We start from the raw sequence: 25,334 nt of genomic DNA, 5'->3' as shown, positions 1-25,334 counted from the left end.
ACCTGTCCTCGTAATTAGACACGTTTAATTTGAGAAATCTATCAAGAGAAAGGAGCAAATTATTAATTGATATGCGGTGATATACCGGGTTATACCAAGGTATTCTCTTCATTCAAAGTCTATTCATCTCTATCCATTTTCTGACAACAGTCAACTCGCAGTAATAAGTTCGAATTTCACTCAAGAGTACCTTCTTGATTCCGATTTACTCATTTGCACCCACAGATTTTGCCACTGTATACCCGAGTTATGCTAACGCGACACGAGTTAGCTGACCCTATCGAGTGTCGGCTTCATGCCGTGGATTGACCGAAACTATGGGAGTGAGATGGAAATTCGATTACTGCTTTCCTAAGAATAGAATCAGACAAAACAACTTTCAAACCGGCCTTATTACTTCACACATATAAAGTAATGTATGGCTATTTATGAGAATATTTTACGATGTAAAAATGTTCACATTTTTATAGTATGTAGCATGAGAAAGAAAACAGTGTAGAGTAAATCCTCGTTTTAACGAATCTAAATTTAGAAAACTACGGAAATAATGAATAAAAAAAAATAAAAAATAAAAACTCAAACTATTATATTATGGCCACCCATAATTTATTATATATGCTCATATACGTATTATATCTGTTAAAATTGCATGTGTTCTGTGGTCGATTTGGCTGTTTTGCTGGACGAAAAAACCAAACCCCAGTTTCTAGGGGGGAAACCTTGCTATCTGTGCCTGAGACTGACTAGCTCAGCCACGGAGTGCAAAAATCCCATCAAAGTTCTTCGCGTCATCGCGAGATTCGAACGGGATTCTAACCAGGGTCTTTTACACCTGTTGTGGGTAGGACGGTGATGATACTACTGTGCTACACGCGCAGACGTCAATCACGACCATTTTTATATTATATTATATTAAGGTTGCCCGTAATTGAATACATTAACACGTATTTGTGTCTGTAAATTGCGTGTGTTCTATAGGCGATTTGCCTGTTTTGCTGGACGAAAAAAATCCCAGTTTCTGGGGAGAAAAACCTTGAATCTACGCCTGAGACCGACTAACTCAGCCACGGAATGAAAAAAGCCCATTAAAGTTCCTCGCGTCACCAACGGGATTCGAACCCGGGCCTATTTCCACCCGGTGTGAGGACGGTGACGATACCACTGTGCTACCGCGCAGACGGAAATAACGAACAGGATACACTAAACGGTTTCCGTCCTCGCTCCACTGATATAACTGGTTTCCCACCTGCCATTTTTCTAGCTATTCTAACAGTGCCCTCTGTGGCGAAAATAAAGGGTTACAAAGCGCTTCCATAATGATAATGTCGTAAAAAAAAAAAAAAAGTAAAGTGCAGCCATTATCAACCCACTGCAGGGTGGAAGCCTCCTCAACAGTCGTAATATAATACAATTATCCATTAAACTCGACGAAAGAAACACATATTATCAACAAACTTGCTAGAAAATTATGAAAGTGCTATTGCCGGATCGAAATAAAAAAAAAAAAAAATGCTGTAATACTGTACTGTACTAAATTACCGGTTGCGTGGAGTAGAAGAGCCTTAAATTTAAACACTATGACTCTAATGATATTTACCCAGGCTGCAAGAAGTGATTTGAGGAACTACTAGTTTCTTGGCAGTGAAACAGTTTTAACTGATGGTAAAAAGTAGCAGACTGAGGCTGTTATTATTATTTTATTTATTATTATTATTAGCTATATGGTGCAAGGAAGCCTGAGGCTTATGCTGCACCAGCCAAAAAAAAATTCCCGAGTTACCCTAAGAGAGAGAGAGAGAGAGAGAGAGAGAGAGAGAGAGAGAGAGAGAGAGAGAGAGAGAGAGAAAAGTAGAAGGGAATCACCAAGAAAGAGAAGAATGATGATATCCAGCTCAGGACCCTTGGCACACCCAGGGTCCTGAGCTGGATATCATCATTCTTCTCTTTCTTGGTGATTCCCTTCTACTTTTCTCTCTCTCTCTCTCTCTCTCTCTCTTAGGGTAACTCGGGAATTTTTTTTTGGCTGGTGCAGCATAAGCCTCAGGCTTCCTTGCACCATATAGCTAATAATAATAATAAATAAAATAATAATAACAGCCTCAGTCTGCTACTTTTTACCATCAGTTAAAACTGTTTCGCTGCCAAGAAACTAGTAGTTCCTCAAATCACTTCTTGCAGCCTGGGTAAATATCATTAGAGTCATAGTGTTTAAATTTAAGGCTCTTCTACTCCACGCAACCGGTAATTTAGTACAGTACAGTATTACAGCATTTTTTTTTTTATTTTATTTCGATCCAGCAATAGCACTTTCATAATTTTCTAGCAAGTTTGTTGATAATATGTGTTTCTTTCGTCGAGTTTAATGGATAATTGTATTATATTACGACAGTTGAGGAGGCTTCCACCCTGCAGTGGGTTGATAATGGCTGCACTTTACTTTTTTTTTTTTTACGACATTATCATTATGGAAGCGCTTTGTAACCCTTTATTTTCGCCACAGAGGGCACTGTTAGAATAGCTAGAAAAAATGGCAGGTGGGAAACCAGTAACGATTGATATATCGAAATTAGGTTTAGCCCAGATTACACAGTTGAAACAGCAGTTAGACCAGGTAGAATAATTTTTTAGCCCCTTTATAATTTGCTGTATTAGTTTTATGTTTATTGCTAAATGATAGCTTATTTATTTATTTTTTGGTAGTTCTGATTTGCTGACAGGCGATTCCGTGCCATGTGCTCCTAGTAATTCCTATTTCTCTTATTATAGTCTTCGAATTTTCGGTGTTATAAATTAACCGCTCTGTGTGTTATTTCAGTGTTACTTTTCTTGAGTGTGCTGTAATTTTTTGAACATTCTGGAGACTTCGGAATTAAATTAAAATCACTGATATTATATATTTTGTCTATATAATATTGGTGTAAATACACCATAGAAAACTCTTAAACGAAAAAAACTACATTTGTAGTGCGAAGGGGCATTATTTTATCTGTATCTCATGTTGTGCTCATCCTTCACAACGAGTTTCCATGTATTGCACTACCTCTGGTCGGTCTTGAGTGTGGCTAGCAAGGTTGCCCTGGGGAACTGAATTTTTGTAAAACAAAACAGAGGAATTGACCAGAGAACATGCAATTTATGGATGCATTTGTTTTGTCGAATAAGTAACGCCTCACTAAAAGAGAAGACTTGTTACTTATTCTCACTGACAATAAGTAACTCCAGCACGCTTTTGGTTGTAGGGATATCTGAAACACCATGTTTACATAGTATTGGGGGTAATTGTGCAGCAGATATGGTTTGCAGAGCAGTGAAGACAGGCTGCCAGAACAGCTCATGGGGTCTTGGCAGTGATATAGAGGTATTTTGCTAGTAGGAAAAAGGTGATTATCACTTTGTGTAAGGCAATGGTCAGGCCACACCTTGAGTACTGCATATGGGTCTGGAGGTGTCCTTTTGGGAAGGATGTAGAGCTGCTGGAGCAAATGCAGAGAAGGGCAGTGAGATTGGTGAGGGGAACAAAGGAGTGCTCTTACCAAGAATGGCTTAAGTTTTGCAAATTGCAGTGTCTGGAGACTAGGCACCTGTTAAGTGATCTGATTGAAGTGTATAAGTCTTTGAATCCCAACAGCAATGAGCAAGCTCATTGCTGTTGGGATTCTTCCTCTTGCACAGATTACTCACTTGAAGCATAAATTCTAATTGAGGAAAGACAGTTGCAGAATAGATGTGGAAATTTGCCTTTAGCCAGCGAGTGGTCGATTTCTGGTAAAAAATCTGTCGTTGCAGAAGTTGATAGCTTAAATAGATTCAAAGAAGAAATAGACAAACTTCTGGAGTGAAAGGATAGGTGAAATGGGAAGGTTTTTTTTTTTTTTTTTGGCTGATGCTGAATAAGCTTGTTTTCTTGCATCATATGCCACTATTAATGCTAATGCTTTCTGGTCAGCATATTCCACATATGAAGGATGCAATCCATCAGGATGAAGTGAAAATTCTTCTGGAAATTCTGAAGGCAACTATGGAAAATGCAATTCTACATCTTACTGCTTATTAAAAAAAATAAACAAATACACACAAGGAGATTTGATTATTAATAATGAATTAAAAATATATACAACCTTGTTATTTTTACAAATTAATTATTGTTAATATTTAAGACTTTCTTTTTTATTTAAAAAATTCACATGTACTGATTACAATGCAACAAATCATGTATCAATATGTTTATCCTATAGTTTGAGTTGTTAATTTTTAAAAGTGCATTAAGTCTTTATAACCACTGTATGTAAGCAGAAATAGGCACCCATGTGCAATTTTTAAATATCAAGCCTTCAACAGTTTTTGAGTGCTTGATATGGGGGTTTTGAGGGCTTTTTAAACTAGTGAGTGCTTGATATTAATGGAAGGAACTGATACTTGATATGATAGAAGGAACTAGTACAGTACTTTCATATTTATATTATGTATTTATAACATTTTTTAAATTTTATTTTAAGCAGAATTAATAGAAGCTTTGTTTTGTTGAAAGCCACATGTGACAGCAGTTTTATATGTGGCTTTCAACAAAATTAATTTTTGTTGAAATTTTAAATTTAAAATTTTTTGTTGAAATTTTAAATTTAAAATTTTTTGTTAAAAATAAATTCCATATAATAATTAATGCACTCCATTGTTAAAACGATATACTACATTAAAAATTTAAAAAAATCAAGAAATAAGCCTTCAGGTGTTGCCATGCAACCACTGCTGGGTTAAAAAGAAAAAAATACTAGCTATCACCACTAATTCACATGTATATCATCAGAGAATTGTGTGATAATGCGAAAAAAAAATGCAGTGTGAAGAAGGAATGTACCTGCATAATGTCCACGCAGATAACACAGTGGTTATAATCACCATCTTCCTTCTTCACATTGCATTGAAAAGGCTAAGTTTTAATCCCATCAGTGATGTGAGGTACTTTTATAGGTTTTTCCATTCTATAGCTGAGCTGGTCGGTCTTGAGTGTGGCTAGCAAGGTTGCCCTGGGGAACTGATTTTTTGTAAAACAAAACAGAGGAATTGACCAGAGAACATGCAATTTATGGATGCATTACACATGGGCAGATGAGTAGGTTCTCGTGATGAGAACTTGCATAAACCTGTCATACTTAGTATGACAGTTTTTTTATACCGTCTATAGTTTTTTTTTTTTTTTTCAAAATTGAGCCACTCCTATGAACAACAATAATGAATACTTACTAGGAGGTACAAAGTGTTTGTGATTGTTAATAAATAAATCAGTGTGCATCTGTGTTATATTAAATTATTTATTAATGCACATACAAAATACAAGTGCATCAGCTACAGTTTTAACTTACAAAACTAAAGGTCCTAGGTGTCAAGTGATTTCTCTGAGCTTTCACTGTGATTTTCTAAAAAGTGAATTTTTACAATCCTCTAAGAAATCCTTTTATTTGGTAGCATTTCTTGTATCATGGCAGGAAAGTTAATCTGCTAAGGGCTGAAAGGAGCTAATGTGGCTTATGAAGAAAGTTATCTATCGCTTGAGCCTCGTGGCTCAGCTTCTTCAAGGAGAAATCCAACCTATTTTGACACATTTCATCCCAAGAGACAAAGAACAAAAGAATCCAAAAAGGAATCACCACTGTTCCTAATAATGCAAAGGGTACTAGGAAAGTTTTGCAATACAGCTTTGTTTATTTAATTTTTACAAAGTAATTTCCTCTACATTCAATACACCTCTCCATCCTCCGAAACCAATCTTTAAACCAGTTCTGCCAAGTTTCACTAGGGAGTAAAACACACTCGTTGTCCCAAGCCCGTAGAAGGTCCTCATCACTGGAAAACCGCCACCCTTTTAGCTTCATTTTCACATGCGGGAACAGTGCAAAGTCGCAAGGAGCAAGGTCTGGACTGTAGGGACGGTGCTCGAGAAGTTTCAGTCCTGTCGTGGTCAAATATTCGGTGCAGGCTTTGGCACGGTGAGCTGGAGCATTATCGTGATGGAGGTACCAGGTGTCCATTCTTGACTTTGGCCACAGGTTCTTCATAGATCCAATGACTTTAGGCAGGCATTGTTCAGTATACCACTTAGCTGTGACTGTCTTCTGCGTGTCCAAAACGACACGTTCCACAATTCCACTCGATTTGAAAAATACAGCTATCATTTTCTTCTTTACAGATCGGGATTTTCTGACAATTATGGGTGTGTCGTCATCATCAAAGACCCAAACTTTGTTTTAAGCCTTGGTCGGCAGATCATAATAGTACAGCCAAGTCTCGTCACCTGTCATGACGTTGTTCACATACCGAAATTGTCCCTTATCAAACTTTTTTAACATCTCCCGGCACCAAGTCACACGTTGTGTCATCTGCTCTTTAGTCAGTTGATGCGGCACCCAGAGAGAACAAAGTTTCTTCACGTGCAAATGATCTTGCAGAATCGAACGAATTGCTGGTGCATTTAGGCCCAAAGTATCCTCTATCTGTTGGTAGGTCACTCGCCTGTTTTCGTCAAGCATTTTCCTCACAGCAGTAACGTTTTCCTCCGTAACTGACGTTCGTGGCCTTCCCGGCCTCTCAGAATCCTCCAGAGTGAAATTTCCCCTTTGGAATTCTCTATAACACCTGAATATTGTTGTACGATGTGGACAATCATCATCTAGTGCAAGAGTCATTTCTTCTAAGCACTGGTCTATGGTTAAACCACGCACGAAATTATACTGCAAAACTGTCCTTATCTCATTTCGTGACCACAATGCCATCGCAAGCACTTTACACTCTCACTACTAATGAATAACTGAGCCCATCGACTTGGCGCGGCGGCTACTATGCACGTATGAACATGTCTCAACATGCAGCAACGTGCAGCTTCCTGTGATTCATTGTTGCGTCATATTGCAAAACTTTCCTAGTACCCTTTGTATATTCCTAGACAAGTCTACTGATAGGTGCACTTTCTCCATTTCTTATTCAGAAATGTCTCAAGAGTGCTGCTGGATCATCTAAAATGGTGAAAAGTCTCCACTCTGGAGATTTATGTATAGAGTCTATGAACTGTAAGATTTATGTATAGAGTCTATGTCCATATTGTAAGGATACACTGAAGCTCTACTCAGAATATCAAGTGACTTGGCGCATTATAACCATAGTTGTTTTTGTGTCATAAAAATCCAAACAAAACAGAATATCAAACTTTGCAGGTATTCCTGCCACATTTGCTCCACATGCCACCCTAAATACCTCTAAAGGAGTCCTGTCTGAGTGGGATTTAAATGTTTCCGAAGAGGAATTAGTCCAAGAGCTGTAAGAACAAAAAGTTGTACAGGCAAAGAGAATTAAAATCAAGAAATATGGTAAACTTGTTTCTGCACCAACTTTCCACTTAGAGTGAAGCCTGGATACCTGAACTGCTGTATCCGGCCTTTTATCAATAATCCTCCCAGGTGTTTCAAGTGCCAAAAATTTAGTTTAGCTCAGTGTGCCCCAACTGTGTATTCAAGAAACAAGCCGACAAACTGCATGGCACAAACACCAGTATGTCCATATTGTAAGGATAACCATCCAGCTTACTGGAAAGTCTGCAAAACATGGAAAACTGGAAAGAAGATAAAAAGTATAAAATAGAACACAAAGTGACTACCAAGAAGCAAGGAAACAAGTTTTACTTATTGTACCAAATACGCATATGCATTGGCAACACAAAAGTACAGATCAAAACGAACTCAAACTGTATATCCATACCAACAGCCATATTCATTTTAACTGGGCTCGGACTGTTCTGCAGCAGTCCCTTAAAGGACATGTCAAAGACCAAGCAAATAATATCCCGGTCATGGTATGCAGCTCCATCCCATTCAGATACTGTGAAACTGAAAAACTCTAACTCGCCAAAGATTTTAACTGCAGACATGGGAATTGATGATACCACCAACAATCACAGAAGCCTTGAATGCGTATATACCATTTAAAAAAAATACTCCATGGGGAGGATTCCAAGTTGGATGTTGTTGAAGTTGCTAGATTAAGAATGAAGTTGCTAGATTACTTGAGCAGAATAAGATGCCAGGGAAAAGTTAGAGCAATAAAAAGTACTGAAGCCTATAACAGCCACAAATTGATCTGTAATAGTGCCACAGAAAAGGTTAGGCTAGCAAAGAGTGGGAATAAGGAATTCTTCACATATATAAATGCAAATGAGAGAAGGACAAACCAAATCAGACCTGTATGTAATGGACATGGGATAGTATTAGATACCCCAGCTGAAGTTGTAGATGAACTCAACAACTGGTGCCTCCATAGCGGCAGTGCGTAGCACACGCTTCTTGATTAGACTGGGGTTCGAGCCCATCACCACCAATTACAGAGGATGTGGAAAGGTCAGGGAATGACCACCGAATATCCCCAATATGGCCTTAGTTGCTAATGCTCCTAAAAAAAACCCAAATAAATAAACATGCTGAGTATGAACAGAAAATATTAGATTTCCGTAAATTTGTCCTTAATGCTAGAAAACAAAGCAGCTAAAACTTAGCCAAATCGGGAACACTGATGAAATTCCGCTGAATTTTCATGTGCCATCCGATAAAACCGTAAATCTGAGAGGGCAAAAATCTATAACTATTAAAACCACTGGACATGAAAAGATACTACACCGCAGGTTTAATTTGTTGTGCTGATGGGACCAAACTTCCACCAATGTTAATTTTTAAAAGAAAAACTTTACCAAAAGATAAACTGCCAAATGGAATTCACGTGCTTGTACAAGGGATGGATGGATAAGGAATGTATCAAGTTTGCGATTGTAAAAAAGTTCGGTCCAAGCATCCTGGTGGACTACTGTGTAAAAATGCACTACTAATATGGGGTCAGTTTAGAGCACGTAGAACTGAAAATATCAGACAACTGGCCGAAATGATGAACACAGAATTGGTATGTGAATGGGTGCCATCATGGCATGATGTTAAGACAGAAATTGTGGTCGAAGTCCTTTAAAAAATGTGGTATAAGTAATGCAATGGATGGCACTGAAGATCATTTATTGTATGAGAGTGACGGTGATACTGATGAAGAGGATGGTGATAATGATTATGATGTTGAGGATAATGAAGATAAGTCAGTAATGAAGTTGAATAATACTAAAATAATAAGAGTAATAATCCTATACCTTTCTTTATTGGCTTTTGGGTTTTATTTTTATTGAATTTTATATTTCCATTGTATTAACAGTAAATATTTTTTTAAAGTTTTTTCCTTAAATTTATTGTTCCAAAATTAGGGTGCGTCTTCCACGTAGCAGCACCTTATAACCTGGCAAATATGGTACTCTGCATCGATATTTACAGAAGAAAAATCCTTTGTCATTGAGAAATTATGGAAGTGAAGTTGAAAAATATGTAATTAGTGATATCGAAATTTCACATTATTTAATGAAAAAACCTTTGAGCCTACAGGCAAGTAAGGCTCCTGGGGTTGATGGCATATACCCTATAATTTTAAGGTAGGTGGCAAGTGAGTGCACTGAACTATTGAGGCTAATTATGAGAGCATCACTGGACTCAGGAGAGATTCCGTTGGATTGTAAAAGTCCCAATGTATCTCCAATACCTAAGGGTAGGTTCTAAGAGTAGTATGAAATTATCGACTGGTCAGTCTAACTTCAGTAATAGTGGCATGTGATGCAAGAAAGCAAGTGTATGAGCTTATGTAGCATCAGCTACGGAAAAAAAAAAAATTCACACAGCCATTCCCTCTAAAAGTTTGTCCAGTTGATCCTTGAATTTATTTAAGCAATCAACTTCCACAACAACAGTTGGAAGATGTTCCGGCAATTAACCACTCACTAGCTAAAGGCAAATTTTGACATCTATTCTACAACTGCCTTTCCTCAATTTGAATTTATGTCCCCTTAGGTTTGTAATCTGAGCAAGCGGAAGAATTCCATCAGAATTCAACGTGCTTAACCCATTGAAGGCGTTATACACCTCAATCAGATCACCTCACAGGTGCCTAGTCTCCAGCCGCTGAAATTTGCAGAATGTAAGCCTCTCTTGGTAAGAGAACCCTTGCCTTCCCTCACCAATCTTGTTGCCCTTCTCTGTACATGCTCAAGCAAATCTAGATCCTTTTAAAATGAGGCCTCCAGACCTGTACAAAGTACTCAATATGTGGTCTGACCATTGCCATATACAAAGGGATAATCACCTCCTTTTTCCTGCTAGAAAAATTCCTGTATATCATTGACAAAACCCCATGACCTGCTCTTGAGCCTGTTTGCATTGCTCAAAAAACTTCATATCTGACTGCACAATTACTCCCAGGTATTTTTCATTTTCTACCACCCCAAGTGTAGTACCACACAGTTGGTACGTTCCTCTGGGGTTACTTCTACCCATATGAAGTACTTTGCATTTGTCAGTGTTAAACTTCAATTGCCACATCTCAGGGCATCTGCCCAAATTTTCTATATCCTGTTGCAGTAGCACACTGTCATTAACAACCCTGTCAACCTTTGTATCATCTGCAAACTTCGACACTAAGCCTAATATACCTTCATCAATATCATTGATAAATATGCAAAACAACAGTGGGCTCAACACCAAACCCGGGTGGGGGAGCTCCACTAATAACATTAGTCCACGAAGTGCAGCGTCCAGTGATTACCAATCTGTCTTCTCCCACTCAACCACCCTTTTATCCATTGTAGCAACTTACACTTAATACCATTCTGCACCGATTTGTACAGTAGTCTTCCATGCGCAACAGTGTCAAAAGCTTTCCTGAAATTCAAATATATATCAAAATTATTTTTTGCATCCAGTTCCTTTGTAGCCACATCATAGTATCCAATCAAATTTGTCAGACAAGACTTTCCCTTAGCAAACTCATGCTGTGTCGGAATTATTGCTGCAGTCTTGTCTAGATGACCTTGCATCTTTAACCAGTGACTCCACTATTTTACCTGGAACAGAAGTTAAATTAACTTGGTTGTAATTACTTGTCACCGTTCAATGCCCCTTTGTGAATTGGGGATACATTTGCACATCTCCAGTCTGTGGGGACTTCCCCTGAGTCCAAGGATTAGCATTAGTAGAAGCATGCAATGCAAGAAAGCAATCTTATGCAGCATCAGCCAAAAAAAAAAAAAAAACCCTCCCATTTTACCCCTCCATTTGTTCTAAATGCCTGTCCAGCTCAGCCTTAAATTTATTTAAGCTATTAGCTTCCACAACAAAAGATGGAAGCCTGTTCCACCAATCAACTGCCCGCTGGCTAAAGGCAAATTTCTGCACATCTATTCTACAATTATCTTTCCTCAATTTGAAACTGTGTCCCCTTAGGTTCGTAATCTGAGCAAGTGGAAGAATTCCATCAGAATTCAGTGTGCTCAACCCATTCAAAGCCTTATACACCTCAATCAGATCACCTCACAGGTGCCTACTCTCCAGGTGCTGTAATTTGCAGAACATAAGCCTTTATTGGTAAGAGCACCCCTTTGTTCCCCTTCTTTGTACTAGTTCTAGCAACTCTACATCCTTCCTAAAATGAGGCCTCCAGACCTGTACACAGTACTCAGTGTGGCCTCACCATTGCCTTGTATACTGGGATAATCGCCTCCCTGTCCCTGCTAGCAAAATCCCTATATATCATTGACAAGACTCCATGACCTGCCCTGGCAGTCCATCTGCACTGCTCAGCAAACTTCATATTTGACTGTGCAATTACCCCCAGGTCTTTCACTTTCCACTTCCCTGAGTATAGTACCACACAGTTGGTACGTTTCTCTTCGGTTACTGCTACCCATATGCAGTACTTTTCATTTGTCAATGTTAAACTTCAATTACCACTTCCCAGCCCATTTTCCCAACTTATCTAGATCTAGTTGGAGTAGCATACTGTTTTTACTGTTGTTAACAGCCTTGCCAATCTTTGTTGCTCTCATAATTATGCCTAAGAGTTTGCTTAGTTACTTTGCTGCTCTCATAATTATGCTTAAGGATTTGCTTAGTTCCTTTGCTGCCTCGTTTAATATAATTGGATAGATTCCATCCACCCCAGGTGCCTTTCTTATGTTTAACTTCAACAACAGTAGTAGGGAAAATCATGGAGGCATTGATCAAGGGTGGAATTCAAGATCATTTAGATAGAAATGGAATTCTGGAAGATACGCAGCATGGTTTTGTAAAAAAAAAAAAAATCATGTTTAACAAATCTGGTTAGCTCTTTTGAGAGGGTCACTCATGATCTGGATTTAGGGAATAATTTCAACATTGTTTATTTAGATTTCAGCAAAGCATTTGACTCAGTCCCACATGAGCAGTTACTTTGAGGGTTGTGATAAATTGTTATTCCTCAGATTGGTTAATGTAAGAAGTGTGGTTCTCCAGGGATCAGTATTGCGACCACTGTTGTTTTTGATTTTCTTAAATGACATCGATGAAGGGATAGAGGGCATGATGTCTAAATTTGCAGATGATGTAAAGATCGGTAGAGTAGTTAATGATGTAAAGATCGGTAGAGTAGTTAATGATGTAAAGATCGGTAGAGTAGTTAATGATCACTGCCAAGCAGAGCTTCAGAATGACCTAGACAGACTTCAGGGATGGTCAGAAAAATGGCAGCTTTACTTTAATCCAGCAAAGTGTAAGGTCTTACACCTGGGGAATAGTAACCCCAAAATAACTTATACACTTGTGGAGTTGAACTAAAGTCAGTAGTGGAAGAAAGGGACTTGGATGTTACGATACGGTCAGGCATGAAGTTCTCTGAGCAGTGTAGACAAGTTGCAAGGAAGGCCCATGGTGTCATATCAATGATTTATCGAACAATTGTGAGTAGAGATAAGGATAATTTCATTATATAAAGCTATTGTTAGACCACACTTGGAATTCTGTGTTCAGGTATGGAGACCTCACCTAAAGAAAGACATTGTGTTTCTTGAAAGGGTCCAAAGTCAGGTAACTTGCTTGGTGAGATCAACAAAAGGGCATCCATATGAGGAAAGACTTTGAATATGTGGGTTGCACAGCTTGGAAACTAGGCACTTTAGAGGAAACTTGGTTGAGGTGTTTTTAAGGCTCTGAGAGGAAAAGTAAAATGAATGAGGCCGAAATTTTCACGGTTATAAATGATTCTAGAACCATTTCCGGTTATAAATGATTCTAGAACCAAATGGTACCATAAATTCAAATTATGGGAGGGGAGAGATGTTTAGACTGGATTGCAGGAAGTTTTATTTTAGTCAGCGAGTTATGTTGTTGTTACTTGGTTTTTAGGAGCATTAGCAACTAAGGCCATATTGCTCTGGGGATATGCAGTGGTCATTCTGTGACCTTTCCACATCCTCTGTATTTGGTGGTCACGGGCTCAAACCCCGATCTAATTAAGAAGCGTGTGCTATGCACTGCTGCTCCTGCCCACCTGGCTACAGAGGCGCCTCAGCAAGTTATAAATTACTGGAATAAGTTACCTACATGAATGGTAGAGGCTGACAGTTTGGGGAAATTCAAAGGTCAGCTGGATAGTTACCTACGGTGGGGGGGGGGGGAGGAACATAGGTTGTCTATTTCCTTTTATTTTATTATTTATTAATTATTTATTTAATTTCATTTTACTATTATTATTTTACTGTTTTTTTTTTGTTTTTTTTTTTTTGGCTGGTGTAGCATTAGCCTTAGGCTTCCTTGCACCATATGGCCATTATGGCAATACTAATACAATGATGAAACCATCTTAGAAAAGGCCCCTGGTGTGAAGCATTTCTGTGGCCAAGACTGGATTGCAGGAAGGGCATTGTAAGAGCATTTTCCTTGTTTTCTCCCTTACTTATTAACCTTTCTGTTAAGTAGCTCTACTTTTTTAAAACCACTAAGAAGAGAGCCCAGAAGATGGAAAGTACCCTTTTCTTTGATTTAGTTAGTTGTACTAACTTACTAACCTCTATGCTTGGTTACCAAGTGGCACTGCTCTTGCCTCCCCTTGGTGGGGTCGATAGCCTGGGTGGTAAAGACAAACCCCCATGGCCTAAAGGGGCCATGGGGGTTTGTCATGGATAAAAAAAAATTATCCACACTCAGAGCCTTTAAGCTCGAGAGCAGAAACTTCTAACAATGACCATGACTCAAGTCAACTTAAAAGACTTCAAAGAGAAGCAGAATGTCATGATGATTCCTGGTGATCAGTGCCTCCATACCAAAATCAAAGACCTATCTCACTCTCCAAAATCATTGGTGGAATACAGATTGCTTTAATGCCAAACAGGAGAAAAACCAGTCTTAGAATAATTTCTATAAGTAACCTCATTACTTATAAAAGACTTAAGGCTAAAGGAAGACAAATTAGATGGAAAGTGAAATGGGATTTGTGGATTGCTTTTGCCTCGACTGAGACCGAAGACACAGACAACACTGCTCATATGGAGAAGAATACAGGTACTGAATGGCAAATTTGTTCGATTTCCTTCACCAATACTTCACTGTAAAGGGAATGACCTATCTACAGCTAAAGAAGTTGCTAACGCAGTAGTAGTGTTTGCAACAACCTCTGCTTCTGACTCCTATGCAAACAACATGTTATGAAACATCTAGTCATGGTCAACTTAGATCTTGAAAAGGCATTTGACACTACTTGGCATCATGACATTGTTATGGATCTTTACCATTTGGTGCTTAGGGGCCATCTGTCTGAAATAACTCAATTTCCTGCAATTGTATTCTTTCCAGGTCTGATATAAAAACACACTCTCCACATCACATTCAGGAAGGTGTCCTCCAAGAATCTATACTTAGTTCAACACTTTTTCCAATCTGAATTAGCAGCATCACATGAGATATCTCATAAACTGTTGAAACATATATATGTGCAGATGACCTTACCATCTCCTGTCAGTCTCAAAGTATGAACACCATTGAACAGCAGTTCCAACTTTCCATGATCAAAATAGTAATCTGGACTTCACGGAACGGTTACCGACTATCAGAAAAGAAATACACTGCCACTCACTTTTGCAAGCGATGGGCTCTCTATCCTGGTCCTTAGCTACAAATAAACAATACGGCAATCCCACTCATTAATAGTTAAATTTCTTGGAGTAATATTAGACAGCAAACTGAATTACCAAGCTCACATCAATCATTGAACTGCTTGTATAAAGCATTTGCAGTGTTCTCCTCAGGACCTATCAAATGGATGCATTGCCCGGTGAATTTAACTGACCGCCTGTCTAAAATTTAAACGATTCTTGCAGTACTGTATGGTACTGCTCACTGATCTCGATCAATATTAATTTGAACATATTATGCAAAGTATTACACTTCCCCACCCAGCTACTTCATAATGCCACCCAGCTGGCAAAATTTTTCTGGCGAGAACACTGTATTTGAATATACTTCGATCAGTCTCATCCATGTCATGGGGAGCTGATCGGTATACTTTACTGCATCTTTATAGAGTTTTAATCTGTTCATGCCTAGTTTATGGTTGTTCAGTATATTACTCTGCTAGGAGCACTACTATAAAGCGGCTAAACATCATTCAGCACAGTGCTCTGAGGACTGTACTAGGAGCTTTCAGGACTTCTCCAATCCAAAGTCTTTATGTTAAAGTGCATGATCCCCCATTACACTTGCATAGAAAAACACTACTGTTCCACTATGCTGCTAAGATCCAGTCTGCCATTGCATTCCAGTTGGGAGTATATAATACTCAGTGGGAATCCTTCTATGAGAGCAAGCCAAATGAAAATAGACCTGCCTCACTCAGGATGAGAGAACTTGTTTTGAGTTGGAATTGCAATTTTAATGAAATTTTTCTGGACACAACTGCCTCTGTTCCACCTTGGACATGTATCTGCCTCTCAAGATATACACTTTCTCCAGTGGGGAAAGAATATTATACCTACCCACAGTATCAGACAGTTACATTTAGCTCATGCTACTATGAAAAACCGTGCCTATAAAATCTATACTGATGGATCGAAAACTGCCAGCACGTTAGATGCTGCTGCAGCTTTTCCTCCACTTACTGTTACAGCCTCACTACCACTAGTGAGTGGTAGTGAGGCTGCAACAGTAAGCGAGCCTGCAGCGTCTTTACTGCTGAATTATATGCTATCAAGTTAGCACTTAGTAAAATTATTGAACTTTCCATCTCACCTGCCACAATTTACACTGACTCCCTCAGTGCTATCTCTGCCATAAGGAAGAATTTCTCATCTTCTCCTCCTATCTTGAAACAGATTCATTCCCAACTATTCTCTTGCATTGTGTCCAATCAGGTAATCATATTTTGTTGGATTCCTGACCATTCTGTCATTCCGGGAAATGAAAGTGCTGACTTTGCCACTCTCTCATAACATCCTTACACTGACTATACGTTTGTCATACGCAAAGCTTGCTACAATAAATGGTCACAAATCTGTAAAAATAACACCAACAATAACAATAAACTTTACCAGATAAAGCAAGAACAAGCTGTGGCTCTCTGGCTTCTGACGAAACAGACGAGAGGAAGTGGTAGTGGCAAGACTCAGAATTGGACACACTCGTCATACTCATCTCTTCCTACTATTGGGAGAAAACCCACCTCGGTGTTCCTCCTGTCACACACAAGTTACGTTCCATCATTTTCCGATTCATTGTCTCTTACATTCAACCGTCTGGTCAAACACTTTTCAGTCACCTTCCACATTGAACATCTCACATAATTTATCTCACTTCATAGGAAATGAAGCAAATGGTAGAAGAACTTTTGTTGCATCTAAAATATATTGGCCTGTACAGGAATATGTATATAAATTAATATGTTGCCAATATGTAAACTATGAGCAGACACAATTTGGCCGCAGTAGCCCTTGTGTCGTTAAGCCCAATACCAACAACAACAACAAAAAAAAGAAATACATGCTGAGGAAGAAGAGGTTACTCCACAACACATATTCCCGAGAAAAGATAAACTGAAATTGAAATGCTATAAACAGATTTTCTCTAAAAAAGCATCAGAAACACTTACTTCTTCTAAAGCTAAATAATCAGGTGATTCAATGAAACTGTAGAAGTCTAAGTAGCAATATTGACGATATTCACAATTTATCAAATTGTGAATATCATCAACTTCATAGTTTTATGTTCAGCTGAGCATATTATCAGCCATTGACTGAAGAAACTTTGCTACAATATATCATTGTCTCCAGGCTGGTTGCAAGACACTGGCCCACAAGGTTCTGTTCTGGGGTAACTTGTCTGGAATATTATAATGGATGAGTGGCTCTCTGCAGATTTTATCAATACCAAACTCATTGCATACTCTAATTACATGTCTATTCTTATCTATATTCATGCCATAACTGTCCTAATATCTGTAAACCACCCTAATGTGCAACCTGTATATCAAGAGAGAATGGATCAAGCCACTCTGTTAGAGGAAAAATGTGTCCAGATTATGAAAAGATTAATAATAAGCAAACCCTTAAGTAAAATGTGTCCAGATTATTACTTATAATTGAATGGATAGATTATTCCTTACATAATAATGTATCAGCAGAATAAACTTAGCATGCAAACATTGATATGCAGAAATTTGTAGCACAAAATGGGGTGACAAAGAACTACAAGACTTAACGTGATACCACATAATGGGCAAAGGTCCAGAAATGTGGATGAATTGCAAATAGACTATAACCGTGAAAGAATTGATTTTGCCTGTATTCAGGAGCCATACGAATGTGACAGCAGAATCGGGGGTTATTCACTGGGCGCCAAAATTGCCTTGTGCAATCAGAGCAGTTTAATCACTTCTCCGTCACCCTGCTCCATCAGTATTGTACCCTTGGTTCAATTTGTATTTGTGTTGAAGAGAAGAGATTAAATTTTATTTGGTGAGCATTTATTTTCATCATGATGGTGACATTGCATTACATTTGAATTACATTGAGAGATTGCTGGACCACTTCAAAGTGAGAGGGTTATTATCTGCAGGGACTCTTAACTCGAAAAACATGTTATCGTTCAGTATAGCTACTGATAAATAGGGGAGATTGTTGGAGGAGTTAATTACTCAGCATGATTTGTTCATTCACAACCAGCAATCTGAACACAGCACATTTTGGACGGTAAACAGAGAAGCCAATATTGTGATGCTGTCAACTATTCAGACATCTGATTTTTATTATTTGTGATTATACACAATTGTCATTATACATATAATCATATTGCGTAGATTTTCATTAAAATCAGCAAACTGGGATACTTTTGATGTGCAGTTGCATTCCAAAACTGGAGCAGTAACACTGGATGAGATTGGTTTGCTACTTGGAACTACAGCTGCCCAATTATTACAAGATTAGTCACAGGAGGTGTCTACAAAGGCTGCGAGACGCACCCAAATAAGACATGCTCTGGTCAAGTGGTGGACAAACTGACATTGCACATTCAATTCATTCCGGAGAAAGGACAACTTGTACTTGGGAGGAAAGTATAACATTGTTACTGGACCGTTTGGTGTGTGATTTGAACCATCGCAGTGAGAATGAAACTGATATTTCAGTATACAAAGATATGATATTGCTTAATGAGAATCACTCAGGTATGGGAAATGAGCCCCAATTTCAAACAGAGGAGATGGAAATTCATAAAATAAAAAAAACGATGTCTCTGTATGGATCTGGTCGAAGGTGAGGTAATTAAAAGAAGTTTTCTGTGATGCCAGCATATATGTTTACTATGTCTGCTTGGAATTTTCCCAGATATTTGGAAAGAGGCATTGTTGAAATTAATTTTGAAATTGCCATCAAAGCCTCCAGAATTGGTGAATTCATACTGTCTGATGGCATCGTTGAGTGAATTGGGGAAAGTCTATGAATGTACGTTAGCTGTTAGAATAATGAGATATGGTTGTGACAGTAACATCCTGTCAGATGTACAATGCACAACTCAAGGCAAAGGAATAGATGACTAGTGACTATAGTGCATCATTTGCAGGTGAAATACCTACCGTCTAGGTATATTTGTTGATTTTGTGGGAGCATTCAATACAATAATCTGGCAAAGTGTCTTAATGGTGTTACATGAGGTTAAATGTTCCCCTCAGATTTATTCGGTAATCAACAATTACTTCAACAACAGGAATGTCACTGTTAAATCTGCTTCTTGGTTATTTACCAGAATTGGATTGTCTTAAATGACTGGCTGAAACACAACTACATCAATGTGATAGGTGGAACAGAACCAGGGTATGTCTCCTAGGGGCAAAGGTTGATGATGTTGTAGAGCAGATATCATCTTTTAAGGACACAAAAGGTGATATTGTTGTACCTGTTGGCACTAATGATATTAAGCTTAGGAGACCAGCGGAATTACTTAACTAGTACAGGTCAATGTTGAAAAAAAAGCTGTGAGTTAAGGTTGAATATGAAAGTGTCTGCAATTCTGTTCATATACAATAGGAGGGAGTTTATGATGAGAGCATTGTCGTTCAATTCGGCCTGGAGAGATTGTGAAAGACTCAAGGGGTATAATTTTTCTCAGCCTGGTCTGTGCTTGTTAACAGGAGAGACTGCTTCTACAGGGATGGGATACACTTAAATAGAAAGGGTGCAAGAATATTTGCTGATGCTATCGAGGCTGTGTTAGGTGGGTAGGAAAACTGCTAGCTTGGCGGGATACACGGACTAATAGATTAACAGTAGCCTGCTGGCAGAGATGAAAGTGATTCTTGCACTGCTTCTATTTGAATGAGCAGCAGCCTGGAAAACAAGGTGCAGAGAATTTCAGAGACTGCTGGGTATCATTGTGGAACAAATAAAAGGGCTGTGTTAGGATAGCTAAGAATAGGAACAGGTGCATGTATACAGTACTTGCATGTACACCAATGCTAGGAGTTTGGTAAATAAATTTGATGAATTTAAGGTGTTGGTCAAAGTGTCAAAGGCAGATATTGTTGGTATATCAGAGATGTGATGTCACACAGATATAGGAATGCAGAAATGGAATTTGGGGAGTACAATGTGTACAGGAAGGAAAGACAGGTTGGGAAGGGAGGAGGGGTTATGCTATTAGTTAGGAATCACATGAAATCCAAAGAAGTACAGCTAGTCGACATGGGTGAACAGAGCAGTGTCGAGTCAGTTTGATGTGACATAAGCACCGAGAAAGCAAATTTGAGAGTAGAAGTGTGTTTATAGGCCTAATGACTATGATGAGTATAATAAACAACTGTACAGAGAAATAGTGGTAAATCAGTGTCTTATAATGGAGGATTTTAATTTCCCAGATATTGACTGGAATTTGTGGGTTGGTCACTCACACACTAGCAAGGCTTTTTTGTGGATTTATTGGATGATTGTTTTCTACAGCAGCATGTTTGGGAGGCAACTAGAGAGAGTAATACTCTTGATCTGATTTTCAGTAATGATTCTTCATATATTAAGAATCTGCAGATAAAGGAACCACTAGGTGGCAGTGATCACAGTGTGATTAAGTGGGATTTACTCAAAGAGGTAACTACCATCAGGTGTAAAGGGAAGGGTTTTTGCTTTCATAAAGGTGACTACAGTGGTCTGAGACAGTTTTTAAATTCTGTACGGTAGGACCAACTGATGATGTTGCCAATGGCAAATTTAAAACGGGAAGCATTCAAAGAAATAATCTTGGAAGCTACTAGGCTTTTCATACCAACTAACAAATATTGTTCAAGGTTTAGGCCTAATGGAATTCAGATGAACTAATGAGACATGTGGCACAGAAGAAAAATGCATGGGATACATATAAATTAACAAGTGACACGGAAGCTTATGAATAGATGTAAGCTGGTCTGTAACCAAGTCACAAAGGAGGATAGGCAGGCAAAGGCAGATTATGAGAAATCTTTGGCAAAGAATGCTACGAAAAACAAGCAAAGAGTTCTTTACTTATGTAAACTCTAGCAGAAAGGGGATGATTCAGATTGGTCCACTTGATATTGATGATTCAAATGTTGGATGATCCTGCTTAGGTAGCTAACAAACTAAATGAGTATTTTGCATCTACATTATTCAGGGAGGGGAATGCTGGAGATGTATTAAACTATGGCAGGTAGCTAGATGATTTTGTAATAACTGAGAGGAATGTGGAGGAGAAATTGTTGAAGATAAACATAAGAAAGGCACATTAGGTGGAGGGGATCTATTCAATTATATTAAAGGAGGCAGCAAAGTAAGCAAGTAAACCCTTAGCCATAGTTATGAGAGCTTCCTTGGACTCAGGAGAAATACCCGTGGACTGGAGATGTTCAAATTCACAAAGGAGGATCGAAGGGTGACACAAGGCCTCTGTAGCCGAGTGGGCAGGAGCGGGAGTGCAGTAGCACACGCTCTTTAAGTAGACCGGGATTCAAGCCCCTGACTGCTGAATACGGTCAATCTGCCAACCCATACTGGACTAGCGTGGCAGATTATGGTCCATTTCCCTCGACATAAATTGTTGAGGAGGCTTCCATCCTGCAGTGGGTTGATAATGGCTGCACTTTAGTTTTTTTTACTTTTAGTTTAACTTCTGCTACAGGGAAAATAATGGAGGCACTGGTTAAAGAAGCACTGCAGGATCATCTAGAGAAGACTTTAGTCATAGCATGGGTTTGTTAAGGGGTATTCTCGTCTGACCAATTTGATTCAATACTATGATGTGGTTACAAAGGAACTGGATGTAGAGAATAATTTTGATATCATATATCTATCGAATATCTTATAAAGGCTTTTGATGCTATTGAACATGGAAGACTGATGCACAAATTTGGAGCAGGGATTGCTGCTATGGATAAAGGAATGTTTGAGTGGGAGAAGACAGAGGGTGGTAATCAATGAACACTGCTCTTCATGGACTAATGTTATTAGTGGAGTCCCCCAGGGTTCAGTGTTGGGTCCATTGTTGTTTTCTGTATTTATTAATGATATTGTTGATGGTATATCAGGTGTAATGTCTAAGTTTGCAGACGATACGAAGGTCGACAGGGTTGTTAATGACAGTATGCTACTGCAACAGGATCTAGAAAAGTTGAGCAGATGGGCTGAGAGGTGGCAACTGTAGTTTAACATTGTCAAATGTAATGTACTGCATATGGGTAGCAGTAACCAAACAGAAACGTACCAACTGTGTGGTACTACACTCAGGGAAGTGGAATGTGAAAAAGACCTGGCGGTAATTGTGCAGTCAAATATGAAGTTTGCTGAGCAGTGCAGACGGGCGGCCTGGGCAGGTCATGGAGTCTTGTCAATGATATATAGGAATTTTGCTAGCAGGGACAGGGAGGCAATTATCCCATTATACAAGGGGTCAGGCCACACCTGGAGTACTGTGTATAGGTCTGGAGGCCTCATTTTAAGAAGGATGTAGAGCTGCTGGAATGAGTACAGAAAAGGGAAACAATATTAGTGACTGGTATAAAGGGTTGCTCTTACGAAGAAAGGCTTAAGTTTTGCAAATTACAGTGTCTGGAGACTAGGCACCTGCGAGGTGATCTGATTGAGGTGTAGTAGGCCATGAATGGATTGAGCATGCTCAATGCTAATGGGATTCTTCCTCTTGCTCAGAATAATTGCCTGAGAGGGCATAAATTCAAATTGAGGAAAGACAGTTGTAGGATAGATGTGTGGAAGTTTGCCTTTAGCTAGCGGGTGGTTGAGTGCTGGAACAAACTTCCATCTGTTGTAGAAGTTGATAGCTTAAATAGATTCGAGGCAGAACTAGACAAACATTTGGAGCAAGTGAATGGGTGAAATGAGATTTTTTCTTTTTTTTTTTTTGGCTGCTATACAAGCTTGCTTTCTTGTATCATATGTCTTTACTAATGCTAATGTAAATATAGTAGCATATGCTGACAACATGGTTATATTAGTGGAGCATGACTCTTGATCACAACTGGAAGTGCATCACCTGCCAGGTTATTAGAATCTTGAGTCATTGATGTTTTACCAGTTATATTTGTCTCCACGGCAAGTAATCCTTCTAGTAATGCACAAGTTCTGATCAGAGATTGGTATATTCCTTACATTGGGAACAGTCACAATATCCTCAGATGGAGTATTCATTGTGGATCTAGTAGCAACCATTGTTAAATTGATAAAATATCAAAGAAAGTAACTTTTATTAAAATTAAAATTTCAATATATTTAAGAAATTTAGCAGAAAAGAAAAAATTAGTCTACTGAATCCAAACCACTAATTTATTAACCTAATTTACTAACCACTTGTCCACAGAGTAAAGGGAGAAATTTTTGTTCCTTGCAACTGCTAACTCTTGAATCCAAATTCATCTGCTGTACCCATAGAATTGTGAAATATGAATGAAATTGTCAAATATGATATGTACTGTGGTCTTAACTTTAATAGTAAGCATCTTCAAGGTTGTGAGAACCAATGTCCAAACTTTAAAAATAGTACAGCAGGCCCCCGTTATAACGCGGTTCGCTTTACCCTGATTTGCTATAACGCTGTTCTTATATTATAACCCGTATCTGACTATAACGCTGTCACAGATCACTATAACGCTCTTTTACAGATTGCATTTTTGGCATATTTAACGAAATCGTTTCATTTGATGGAGTCGATAGTTTGAAAATGAATAGCAAAACAGCATTAAAACGTTTCCCACGCCGACTTGAGAAATTTTCCCACGCTCAGTGAAATATTCTCGCACGCTAATTTAGTTTCAGTACAGTGACTTGTTACGTAGTTCCGAGATCAACATTTTAAAAAATGATCAAGTATATTGCTTGTAAAATGTGCGTTATATGCATTTATGCGAAGTCTAGTCATCACTCAGTAGAGTATTAGACATCGTGCGTAACGGAAAGTTTACTTGAACGTTGTATCGTAATTAATTCAACCAACACAGTTACATTTTCGAAGAGCTAATAATGACTGATAGGAATGAAAATGCAACGTCTGGGCGTAGTACGAAGACTATAAATGTAAGAAAAAGACTGAATTTGAAAATTAAATTAGACGTTTTGAAGCGAATCGATTCCGGTCAACGACAAACGGATGTGTGCCATAATTTAGGACTTGCAACTTTAACTGTAAGAACAATTATAAAAAAATAAAGAATTAATTTTTGCAGCGGGAAAGATAGCTGTTCCACTGCAAGCAACTAGGACTAGGCTGGCTATTAGGATTGAAATGGAAAGACTTTAATTTTATTGAAGATAATATTCCAGTGCAGAATTCAGTTAAGTTAAATATTAAAAAAAGAGAGAGAGAGAAAGAGATTAGCCAATATGATGATCTGAAGAAAACTCGCCTAAAAAAAAAAAAAAAAAAAAAAAATGTGGAACCATTTAAAATTGGTAAGGGCTGGTTGAATAGATTTAAAATCCAGGGAGAAGCCGCAAGTGCAGATCAAGGAGCCGAAACTTTCAAAAAAGAACTTGTTAAAATTGTTGAAGAGGGGTATTATGTGTTATACTTCTCAACAAGTTTTTAACATAGCTGAAGCAGGACTTTTGTGGAAACGAATGCCTAAAAGAAGTTTCATATTGAAAGAAGAAAAAAACATGCCAGGTTTCAAAGCGGCGAAGGATCGGTTGACTTTATTGTTGTTTGTAACGCTGCGGGGGATTTAAAATTAATACCCCTTTTAGTTTATTTGGAAGAGGGCCAAAGTTCAACTCAAAATCCACACATTTGTCATGATTAAATTCATCAATTAAATTAAATTCATTATTTTAATTGGAATTTTAAATTTACTTACTTTAAATTAAGTTACCACATAATTATACGTATGCAAAGCAGAATATTTTATATGTGCAAATATTTGAATATTAAATATTTTGACCGACATTTGTGCATCTTTTCATTACTGTTTATTATTCATTAGGAAATATCCTATGGCACCGACCGCAGCTCATAAATACATATGTTACCTTATGGGAAAGCGGCGCTCGCTTAGCGCGGATTCACTTAGCGCTCTGTTTTTCCGGAACGAATGATCAGCGTTAAGCGGGGGTCACCTGTATAAGTTATGTTTGTTACTAATAAATATGCATCTCCCTGCCCCCGTGCTTGTTTAACCTGTTTGAAGTTTCTTTTTTTTTTTTTAACATTGGTAATCATACTTATTAAGTGATCAGATTCCAAAATTGTGATTCAGTTCACAGCATGAATGATTAAGTCAGCATTTTCTGCATATGCATCCAAAATGTGTCTTCATACAGCAAGAAATTTTAGAACTTCTTTCAAATCTAATCTGCTCTTTAAACAAGATAGAAATGAACACCACTTGTATATACGGGTAATTGAAGTGTATCAGTGTTGTTTTTTTTCTATCTGGTGGATTGCATTGAACGAAGCCTGTAATATCTGTGT

The 25,334-nt window shown here is 38.2% G+C and overlaps 1 protein-coding gene across 1 annotated transcript in view; it reads left to right on the top strand.

Moving 5' to 3' along the window:
• The first annotated feature begins 2,508 nt into the window (after window positions 1-2,508).
• Pfdn5 (prefoldin 5) overlaps window positions 2,509-25,334 on the top strand; it is a 66,118-nt gene continuing 43,292 nt past the window's right edge. The window contains exon 1 of the mRNA XM_090370712.1: window positions 2,509-2,611. Within this exon, the coding sequence (XP_090226838.1) occupies window positions 2,528-2,611 (84 nt within the window). The 5' untranslated portion in view covers window positions 2,509-2,527. The remainder of the gene's footprint in view (window positions 2,612-25,334) is intronic.

The sequence above is a fragment of the Mastigoproctus giganteus genome, chromosome 3 (assembly GCF_048544385.1).
Source record: "Mastigoproctus giganteus isolate SK-2022 chromosome 3, ASM4854438v1, whole genome shotgun sequence".
Lineage (NCBI taxonomy): Eukaryota > Metazoa > Arthropoda > Arachnida > Uropygi > Thelyphonidae > Mastigoproctus > Mastigoproctus giganteus.
Note: the sequence above shows the minus strand (reverse complement) of the source record. Positions and strands in the feature narration are given on the sequence as shown.